Consider the following 11,233-nt stretch of genomic DNA (forward strand, 5'->3'; position numbering starts at 1 on the left):
ATGGAGGTTGCAGTGAACTGAGATCACATCATTGCACCCCAGCCTGAGCAACAGAGTGAGACTCTGTCTCAAAAAAAAAAAAAAGAAAGAAAGAAAGAAAAGAAAGAAAGCTGAGCCCTAAGTGTGGCAAGGAGGAGGTCAGTGATTACCTGGAGCAGGAGTTACCATCAGGCAGCAGAAGGGGAAACCCGACTGGCAAGAAGAGGTGAGGAGGTGAGACGGCATGCCCAGCTGACTCTTCCATGAATTTTAGGCATAAAAGGCAGAAAAATGGACTGATTGCTAGACATCCTATAAAGGATCAAGGAAAAACATTTAGAATGTTTGCATGCTGATGGGAATTATCCAGAAGAAAAGGGGAACTTGATGAGGTTGGAGATAGAGGAGATAATAAAAGGAGGAAGTCCCTGAGATGATTCAGGGATCACATGCACGGCATGAGCGTAGGGACTGGCCTTAGACAAGGGAGGGATGTGTGACGATTGTGCCTGGAGGGAAGAAAGAGAAAACAGTGGAGGGAGATGATTATCGATTTAGGAGGAGACGGGCCAGGCGCAGTGGCTCACACCTGTAATCCCAGCACTTTGGGAAGCCAAGGCAGTTGGATCACTTGAGGTCAAGAGTTGGTGACCAGCCTGGCCAAAACAGCAATACCCCATCTCTACTAAAAATAGAAAAATTAGGTGGGCGTGGTAGCAGGTGCCTGTAGTCCCAGCTACTCCTGCTGGTGAGGCAGAGGCACGAGAATCAAGAATCACTTGAACCTGACATGTGGAGGTTGCAGTGAGCCAAGATCATGCCATTGCACTCCAGCCTAGGAAACAGAGCAAGACTCAGTCTCAAAGAGAGAGAAAAAAAGACACCTGGTTGACGTTTAGTGGGGGTCTGTGATAATTCTTTTCCATATCCTGTTTCACTTTCTTGTCCAAGCCTCAAGTCAGCAGTTTTGATGAGAAGATTTAGTCGGAGTTTGAGAGCGTTCTCCCTCCTCAAAGAAGTGTGATGTGAGGCCACCAGGTGAGATCAAGGAGGGAAGGTGGGTGAGCATGCCCACCGAGCACACAGGAGCAACCCAGTCCAGCCTTGGGGAGGCTGGAAGTCTCAGTTCAACAGAGAAGGAGGAAGAATGGAGAAATACCAGAAGATGCTAAGCAGGGAAGTGACAGGATCTGACCAGAGGCAGAGAAGATGTGAGGTGGGTGTGGACAGTAGGTTGCTGGGAGAAAGAGACTGGAACAAAAGAGACCAAGTGGGAGGCTGAGCGTCTGATGGACATGAGAGGCGAGGCAGGCCTGGAATAAAGCTGCGGTGGTGATGGAGAGAAGGGGGCAGATTTCAGAAACACTTAGGAGAAGGGGCCGACAAGATGAGCTTGAATCAAAAACCCATTTATTTATAATTTTCTTAAACAAACGTGACTTCATTTGGAACTGCCAGGTGGCTATGTTAGCAAATACATTAAACTAAGTGTCCTTTGTTAAGTCTGATGGTGCTCCCAGGCGTCGGTTTGTAAACGCCCTGATTGAGACCTCTCTCTGTTTCCCCTGGCTTCTCAGCACAGTCTAGGCACAGAGCCTTGGGTAAGTGATTTTTTTTCCAGCCAAATGAAGCTACCCAGGGGTAGGATTGCAGCTTGTTCCAGCTTTCCTCTTCAGCGGGGAGCTGGCCATAGCACTCACAGTGCCTGGTGATTGTGCAACTGGGTCACGCATCAGAGTAGAACCTCAGTGATACCTTGCACTAGTGTGGAAGGCTGTGTGTCACGACATGCTGTCATCTGTATCATTTGATCCGGTCTGACCCTGAGAAGTGAGCAGAACAGGATTAATCACCTCAGCGCTAGAGATCACAACTCTGGTAGCCCAGGGAGGCTAAGTGAATGCCTTAAAGACCCAAAGCCAAAAAAAAGGAAGGGTCAAAACATCTTGCCCCATACATCACAAGGAGCAACTTTCTTCTTTTTATTATTATTATCATTATTGAGATATTGTTATTTGTCTCTGTTGCCCAGGTTGGAGGGCAGTGGCACAAACACAGCTCACTGCAGCCTCAACTTCCTGGGCTCAAACCATGCTCCTCCTGCCTCAGCCTCCCACGGGACCACAGGCATTTGCCATCATACCTGGCTAATTGTTTTATTTTTTGTAAAAACAGGGGTCTCATTTTGTTGCCCAGGCTGGTCTCGAACTCCTGGACTGAAGTGATCCTCCTGCCTCGGCCCCCCAAAGTGCTGGGATGACAGGCATGAACCACTGTACCCGGCTGTTTAAAGACTGCGAGCGAGCAAAGTTAAGAGAACCAAGGAAGAAAGGTGAAGTGCCAGGGATTATAGTGGAGAGTCTCCCTACTTCCGGTCCTGAAGGAGAAAGAAAAAAGGAAGTTTCCACCCTCCATAAAGAGAGCTGTAGCTGAGGAAGAGAACTTGCCCGACACGGGGGCTGTGCCTTAGAGAAGCGGAGCTACTGTCCAGATCTCAGCCAGAAGGAAGGGAGTCTGAGGTCGAGTCATGAATACTCTATCCTCCTCACAATGCCTCCATTAGCCAAATCCAGAGGAACACCAGAGGACAAGGAAGGCTTCACAGTCCAAACCTTAGAGGTCGACCTCCTGGGGCACAGAGAAAAGCAGAAAAAGACAGATGAATTCTGGATGGAGCAGGACAAATGGAAACAGAGCAGCATAAACCCCTAACAGACCTTCCCATGTATGCAGTAGTCCAGAAAAGGATCTCATGCCTCCCCTTAAGCCAGTCGCTGTCAAGGATATTGACTTAGAGGTTTCAACTTGTCAAGATTTAACTTTAACTTGTACGGGAGTGGGATAAACTCCCACATGAAACTGAAGTTTTGCCAAAAAGGAAAGAGAGGGGAGTATCTGCCACAGTAAATATTTCTAGAAAAAATATCGGTTTGACAATCTCTTTCAAAAAACTGTTTTTACTTGAGAAAATAAAAATATTAAAAACTTTAAGCAAGGCTTCAAAAATATCTTTTGGAAATTTACTAGTCAATGAAATCTGAAAGTTTTGGAATAGCTTCTACACACTTATAAAAACAACGGAGAATTTAGTCTCATTAGGATTTAGGGGTTGAGACTGAAAAAAAAAAAAGGTCTGGAGCCTAAAAGCTGCAAAACATAGATCCACTCTATAAGCTAGATGGTGAGAAGGTGGATCGCCAGCTAAAGCCGTTCTCTGAGGGATGCTGTCCAGTGCTCTGTCTACTGGAGTTTTAAGTGGCTCACAGAAGTGATTCTGGGGAAGACCAACACATTTCCTCTTCTGTTCTGAAAAAGACCAGAAAGCACATATCACATTTAATCCTTGCCCAACACGACAATTATTACAAGAGACATAAAGGTAAAGGTAGCTGTTTACTATTTAGGCTAAAAGTCACTCTCATTGTGACCTCTTTATTGAAAGAACAAGCTAGGAGAGGAAATGTGTGAATCTCAGACGTACATCCCTGAACTGTCTAACGATGAATAGTTGACCATTTCATTTAATTGCAGTTGACAAAACATTTAAAATGTTTGCCTTCTGTTCCAAAATGCAGATGTCAGAACTATGAGGAATATACTGTGATCTGGATTTCCTTTATCTCTGTTTAACTTTCAGTTGCCTTCCAGACAATTCTGGTATGAAGAACTAAAGAGCATTAAATGAAACAAAGGCCAAGAATTAAAATCGACGAATAAACATTAATCACATGTCAAGGGTACTAAGCCCTAAAAACAAAAAGGCAACAAAGATGTCAGATGTCTGGCCCAGCGGATGATAAGTAAACAGTTTGACACAAACAGCTTGGTGGCCGTTACATTTTGAGACATTTCCCCCCTGTGTTCTCATAAGTATGTTCTAACTCAGGGGAAACCAGCTAGAACTAGGAAAAGTATTAGCAAGTCTTCAGCTCAGCATTTTTGTTACTCATAGCATAGTTATTCGTTAAGTAAAACCCTTAGCTCTGACAGCAAACAACTATATAAGAATCACAAAGCAGCCAAATTCATTCCTTAGTCCTCAAATTTCAGATGGTGATTTTGAATATTCTCCTTTATTCTTTTTTTTTTTTTTTTTTGAGATGGGATTTCACTGTCACCCAGGCTGAGGTGCAGTGATGCAATCAGGGCTCACTGAAGCCTCCACCTCTTGGGCTCAGATGATCCTCCCACTTCAGCCTCCTGAGTAGCTGGGCCCACAGGTATACACCCAGCCAGGCTAAGTTTTTGTGTTATTTGTAGAGACTGGGTTTCCTCTGAAGTAGTAGTGATAGTCTTCCCACCTGCTCATCTCTCATTGAACTGCTCATTGCCCAGGCTGGTCTCAAACTTCTGGGCTCAAGGAATCCTCCTCCCTCAACCTCCCGAAATGCTAATATTACAGGCATCCCTGGCCTCTCCTTCATTCTCACATATTTGTGATTGTCATGAAGGTAGAGTAGTTTGACCACAGTCCTATAAGACAAAAGAAATTGGCAAATATGTCAGCTGTCTCTTTCAAGCACAGGCATTCTGCCAGCCACCATTTATCTTTACTCTTGTACAAACCAGCTCATGGCTAAGGGTGCATTAAGATCATGACTGAAGAAGAGGAAGTCATTGGGAGGCAGTTAGAATACACCTTTAGAAGGAAGTGGTTCTTAAGAAGGACCCTCAAGTTGAAGGAGATACTGGTAAAATGAGAATGGCTGGAAAACAGTCTAGTAATATTCAGTATCTGAAGAAGAAAAAACGGGCTGGGTGTGTTGAAGCTGTTGGCTTGGCTGAAATTTAAGTCCTGAGAAGACCAGTTATTAAAGGGAGGAGGTTTGTGGATAAAGATGCAACAAATCTCAAAGTCCATGGGCTTCAAGCTTTAAAAGAGAAAAAAAAGACTGGATGATGGGAAACCAAATAAAGAATCTTAGGTAAAAGATTATGTTCTTTGCATAAAAGCTATTTTGAGGAACTGGGTTTATTCACTAAGTGCCTGGATGAAGAAACGGAAAGACCTTCCTGCTCCCACCCTTGTCTCTGCCATGGTGAGAAGCCATGTGACCTCTTCCGAAGTCAGAGGAGTTGAGCTGTTGTCAACGATCTCAAATATTTTTTTTAAAGCGGCAGCCAAGATGCTGTTGTTGCCTAAACCTAGCAAACATATATGATTGCAGTGCCACAAATAGCACTAGGAAATAAGAAAGGCAAAAGAGCGTTGAAACAGAAGGCGAAGAGTGGAACCACCACTGTCTTTAATTTGGGGTGACTATCAAACATTCAACAGGAAGTGGCTCAGCCATAGAAGACGCTTAATCTAAATGTGAGACCAGTTTGGTTTTGTTGCCCAGAATTTAGCTGCTTCTGAAATACAAAAAGCAATTTCCATACAAGCAAGAAATGTCTGTCTGCAACTCGCAGAACCCCAGCCTAACTCTGGTCGAAGGAAGCAGGGTAGATGCTTACATTTAAAACAAAACTTGTAATTAACTTAGATTTATCTTCAATGTAGTTTTCCTGCTCAACTTCCAGAATATTTTAACTGTAAAGGCTCCTGCATTAAAATACCGTAATGAGAAAATCTGGTACTACTTTGTGAATCAACTTTTCAAATGGGCATAAACATTTCCGTGTGTTAGCCAGCCTCTGCGAGGCCATTCACCGCATCCGACCGCCTCATCTGTTGCGAAACAGACTACAACCCAGCAGACCAGAGCATCATGTCAGCTGCATCCAGAGGAAAGCAGATAATGAGGCTGAGTTAGAAGTGCAAGAGGTTTGGGGTGGGGGGATGTGTGTAAAAAACATAAGAGGAAATGTGAAGATTGCCCAGGCATGGAAAGCCTTCAGATCACGATGCAGATTTGACACTTACAAAAGGAAAACGGGTAGAAACAAGATAGACAAGAGAGAACACCAGATTTTGGTGGGTCAGACATGGATTTGACCAATGCGGTGGGAAGCTCTGGAGCAAAGACTGCACACTGGAGGATTCCTGTGTTGGACAGGAACTGCCTTGGTACTACCATGGTGCCATTATTGGCTGGGAGCTGCCCAGAAAAAGGGTGGTCTTGGCTCAGAAGCTCAAGCAGATCCTCTAGGTGCTGCAGCTGGAAGCTGTCGGCTGCCCACACTCCTTACAGCTGCCAAGTAAGTTCTTTCTCCAGTGAACATCTGAGCCATTGCACACCTCAATGCCTACCTCCATCCATCCCTGCCGGGCACCTGATAATCTTCAAAACGTCTGAGAGTTTTTCCCCAGAGTAGAGTCACTTGAATAAATGTCCTTTGGGGAGAACAATGGGAATTCTACCACCATAGACTTGGTGTGGTGTTGCTGGGTCCTTCATCCTGGGAACATGGCCACCCTTTCTACGGGGGGACTCCAGGTCTGAAAACTGCCTCAGGCTCTAGGTACTAGACAAGGGATTGCAAATATTTGAAAGAGCAAACACCCTCAGCCTCCTGGGCATCCATGTTGGCTTTTTTGTTTTGTTTTGTTTTGTTTTTGTTTTTGTTTTTGTTTTTGATACAGAGTCTCACTCTGTCACCCAGGCTGGAGCACAGTGGTGCAATCTCAGCTCACTGCAACCTCCACCTTCCAGATTCAAGCAATTCTCTTTTCTCAGCCTCCCAAGTAGCTGGGACCACAGGTGCACACCACCATGCCTGGCTAATTTTTCTATTTTTAGTAGAGATGGGGTTTCACCGTGTTGGCCAGGCTGGTCTTGAATTCCTGACCTCAAGTGATCCACTCACCTCGGCCTCCCAAAGTGCTGGGATTACAGGTGGGAGCCACTGCACCTGGCCTGTGTTGGCTTTCTTCTGATTAAGTGTATTACGAAGTATCCTCACAAGCTTCCCATCTGTTTCACCCTATCATCACTGTTCTCCATGGATTCAACTCCACAACAGCCTTTCACACCATCAGTTGTGGCCTGCGAGGATTTCTCAGTGGCTTGGTGAATACTGTGTTCTCCAGACCTCCCTCTGCAACGTGATCCTCTGATGGGTCTTCCGATCTCCATAATATATCCTCTCCAGCATATTCACTTCCCGGAGCCTTTAAAAAACTATTTTGTTTCAGCTCCACCCGGCATGGACCTATCTCCAGGCTTGTTGAACCACCCAAGCAGCACGTTTCTGTCATCCTCTAGGGTCTTTGCCAAGCATTATGTCCCACGTCCTGAGAAAATGCCCTCGGGTTCCTTTACTCTCCTTTAGCCAGCCTCCTTGATCAAGCACCTTCAAAATCCAGTTCCTTCCTTCTAGTAGTGGGGGCTAATTTTTCAGTTTGCGGAAGGTACAGTCTCTTTCTAGCTCATAACATTCTTGGCTTGGTAATGTTGTGACTTACCTCTAGTGATTGGTCTGGCAACTGGGCAAGAAACTGAGCATCCTGAGAAGCCTTCCTTAGCTCATGGGGACAGAACTCTGTGATGTTGTCCCATATAGGGAGTTCTAGATCATAACAGGGAAGGGTGAGCCACGTCTGCAGGCTCTGAGGGCTTCAAAGAGTTTGAAGGCTCAAAATATTTGGAGGCGTCCACCCACATGTCTCCATCCCATGCACAAGAGTTCCATGTTTTCCCAACCAGTGCTCTGATCTTGCGTAATGATAATCATCTTTGAAGCTAGGCAAGCCTATTAAATCCATAGTTTGGTCTTCTGCTGTTTCTACTCTGAATGGAGTGGATACGGGCCTCTTTCCTGGAGGCCCTCTGGCCTTCACACTTGGCTTTGAATTGTTCCCTAACTGCCTACAGCTTTTCATTATACTACTGTAGAATCTCAATGCAACCGAGCAACAACCAGCCAATTCCGTTGTCCTTGGATACCTTGCTTCTTTCTGACCTCTCAAATGCCCAAATCCTCTCTCCATCCAGGGTTTTCCCATCAACTAGAACATTCTTCCAAGTTACTGACAGTTTTAGGTGGAGTTCAGTGGCCCATGCCTGTAATCCCAACACTTTGGGAAGATCAGGCAAGAGGATCACTAAAGGCCAGGAGTTCAAGACCAGCCTGGGCAACATAGTGAGACCCCATCTCTACAAAAAAATTACCCAGGAACAGTGTTGCATGCCTGTAGTTCCAACTACTTGGGAGGCTGAGGTGGGAGGATCACTTGAGCCCAGGAGTTCAAGGCTGCAGTGAGCTATGATCATACCACTGCACCCGCCCTGGGCAATAGAGAGAAACTATGTCTCTAAAGAAATAAAAAGAGAAAGTTTGAGCAATTGAATCACCACCTTTTGCCAGAAACCATCCACACTCCACATATTAGGCAGATGGGGTATTCATTGCCAGTCAAAGAAGTGATCCAGTCCCAAAGGCCCTCCAACTGCCTCTTTCCTGGACCACACCTGGAACTTGCTATATCAGTTGGGTCCTTCAGAAGCAGTTAACGTCAAGTTAGGAGAGAAAGGAAAAGGGAGGTAGGACTGGGCAGGAAGCCCCCAAACCACAATACACAGCTGATCAAGTCTCAGCATCTGATGTCCCCTGAGAGTCCCTCATCAGGCAGAAAGGTCTGGGCCCTGGAATCACGCCACGCTCAGTTCTTGCTGCGCAGTTGCCCTGGAAATGCATGGCCACGGCTAGAATGCTGAAGATCCTGACGGCTCGCAATGGCTCTTCACAACTGATCACAGGCTCTTGCTTAAAGGGAAATCTAGGCGCCCATTTCCACAGCTGCCACAAAGCATCCAGTAGAGGCTGACTAAGCACATGCTAGTGATGATGATGCAATTTTTTCACTTGAGTCAGATCTGCCTGACAAAGGAATCAGCATCTTCTTACCTTTTCCCACCCTCTTTTTTCTACCAGATATCAATAACACAAATAAGAATCTGGTCCCTATGGCACTTTCTCAGAATAGAAGAATTTATCATCTGTAGGCAAAAGCATATATTGAACACCTACTGTATACCAGGAACTCTGTGTGTGTGCATGCTCCAGGAGAACAAAGGTGAATGAGTAGGCAGTTATATCATCTATCATTCAGCCAGGCACAGTGGCTCACACCCGTAATCCCAGCAGTTCAGGAGGCTGAGGCGGGAGGATCACTTGAGGCCAGGAGTTCCAAGCTGCAGTGAGCAATAATCACAATACCCCACTCCAGTCTGGGTGATGGTGCAAGACCCTGTCTTTAAAATTAAATAAGTAAATAAAATTGAAAATTAAAAAAATAGGCCGGGCACGGTGGCTCAAGCCTGTAATCTCAGCACTTTGGGAGGCCGAGGCGGGTGGATCACGAGGCCAAAAGATCGAGACCATCCTGGTCAACATGGTGAAACCCCGTCTCTACTAAAAATACAAAAAATTAGCTGGGCATGGTGGCGCGTGCCTGTAATCCCGGCTACTCAGGAGGCTGAGACAGGAGAATTGCCTGAACCTGGGAGGCGGAGGTTGCGGTGAGCCGAGATCGCGCCATTGCACTCCAGCCTGGGTAACAAGAGCGAAACTCCGTCTCAAAAAAAAAAAAAGAAAATTAAAAAAATAAAGAAATGGGGTGGTCAGGATGAGAAAGTAACATCAAGTAAAAACTTCAAAGGAAATGAGAAGATTGACTGAATATATATGTGAGGAAGGTGAGAAAATTCCAGGCAGAAGAAACAGCCAAAGAAAAGGCTCACAAGCCGGGTACAGTGGCTCATGCCTGTAATCCCAGCACTTTGGGAGACCAAGGTGGGTGGATCGCTTGAGGTCAGGAGTTAGAGACCAGCCTGGCCGACATGGTGAAACACTGTCTCTGCCAAAAATGCAAAAATTAGCCAGGTGCGGTGGTGACTGCCTGTAATTCCAGCTACTCAGGAGGCTGAGGCACAAGAATTGCTGGAACCCAGGAGGCACAGGTTGCAGTGAGCCAAGATTGCATCACTGCACTCCAGCCTGGGTGACAGAGTGAGACTCAGTCAAAAGAAAATAAAAAGAAGAAGAAGAAGACAGGAAGAAAGAAGGAAGGAAAGAAGGAAGAGAGGGAGGGAGGGAGGGAGGGAAGGAGGAAAGGAAGGGAGGGTTCACAATGAGTTAAGGAGCAGCACAGAGGCCAAGTAGGGGTTGGAGGGAAGACAGTGTAAGGGGCAGTGGGTGGGGGAGGCGTCACAGCTTCTAGTGTGAGAGACATGCAATCCATTGCAGGGTTCCGAATTGAAAGCAAACATCGTTGAACTTGAAATTAAAAGTCCTAAGGACAGGCCGTGGGAATTGGAGGCAGGGAGACCAGTTAGAACATGATGGGGACTCAAAAATGGAATGGAATGGATTACGTTCAATAGTTTTTTTGGGTTTTTTTAGAGACAGGGCCTTGTCTGTTGCGCAGGCTGCAGTGCAGTGGCATGATCATAGCTCATGGCAGCCTCAAGCTCCTGAGTAGTTGGGACTCCAGGCAGGAGCCACTGTGCCTGGCCCCAACATTCAGATAGATTTTTAAACTACCTGAGCCAAGTTGATTTCCTGAAGGATTGGATGTGCCATGTGAGAGCAAAGGAAGAGTCAAGGATGACCCAAGTGTCTGCCTGGAGTCCTGGAAAGGTGGAGCAAGCCACATTCCTCAGTGCTTCCAGGGCACATAGCCTCTGAATGGTGCCCACGGGCTTACACGTCCATCTCCTCCCAGAAGACAACACACTGATTTTGTCCCTGGACCTTATGAAAGTTGCCAGAGTCAAAATTGAATCACTAGTGTTTTTTTAAGAAAAACAAAAAACAAACAAAACACCTGAACTGGGTGCAGTGGGTCATGACTGCAGTCGCGACTCAGGAAGCTGAGACAGGAGGACTACCTGAGCTCAGGAGGTCGAGGCTGCGGTGGGCTCTGATCACAGCACTGCACTCCCACCTGGGTGACAGAAGGAGACCCAGCTCTCGAAAACAAACATAAAAAGACCTCAGTCGAATCACTCTTGCAATTAAGGATTTACCTAAGTAGTAAAATATGTCAGACCATATTCTGGGCCCAGGAACTCTGAATCTGGGGATGCGAAAAGGTTTCTGGAGGAGTGTTCTGTTTCTCATATCATTAACTACAGTTAAGATATTATTTGGTATACAAGAGGATATTGCCTAAAGAGATGAGAAACAGAAACTCTCTCTCCCTTAAATTTCTCTGAAGACCTTGTAAAGTTGCTAGTTACAAAAAAAAAAAAAAAAAAAGAAAAGCATGTTCACTCAAAGGGGGGATGCAAAAACAAAAAGATGAAACCGCTTCCCTTACCCTAAGGAGATAATGTGTGCACTTAAACAATGTTCTAATACTGTCTTT

General features: G+C 45.8%; 1 protein-coding gene across 1 annotated transcript in view; it reads right to left on the reverse strand.

Annotated features, from left to right (window-relative positions):
• Nucleotides 1-10,836, reverse strand: part of LOC108309243 (putative uncharacterized protein C10orf126) — a 27,656-nt gene extending 16,820 nt beyond the window's left edge. Inside the window, exons 1-2 of the mRNA XM_017535449.1 lie at nucleotides 10,691-10,836; nucleotides 7,328-7,478 (exon numbers count right to left, since the gene is read on the reverse strand). Coding sequence (XP_017390938.1) covers nucleotides 7,328-7,478; nucleotides 10,691-10,713 — 174 coding nt within the window. The 5' untranslated portion in view covers nucleotides 10,714-10,836. The remainder of the gene's footprint in view (nucleotides 1-7,327; nucleotides 7,479-10,690) is intronic.
• Between the last annotated feature and the right edge of the window lie 397 nt (nucleotides 10,837-11,233).

Source organism: Cebus imitator, unplaced genomic scaffold, assembly GCF_001604975.1.
Source record: "Cebus imitator isolate Cc_AM_T3 unplaced genomic scaffold, Cebus_imitator-1.0 Scaffold92, whole genome shotgun sequence".
In the NCBI taxonomy this organism is placed as follows: domain Eukaryota; kingdom Metazoa; phylum Chordata; class Mammalia; order Primates; family Cebidae; genus Cebus; species Cebus imitator.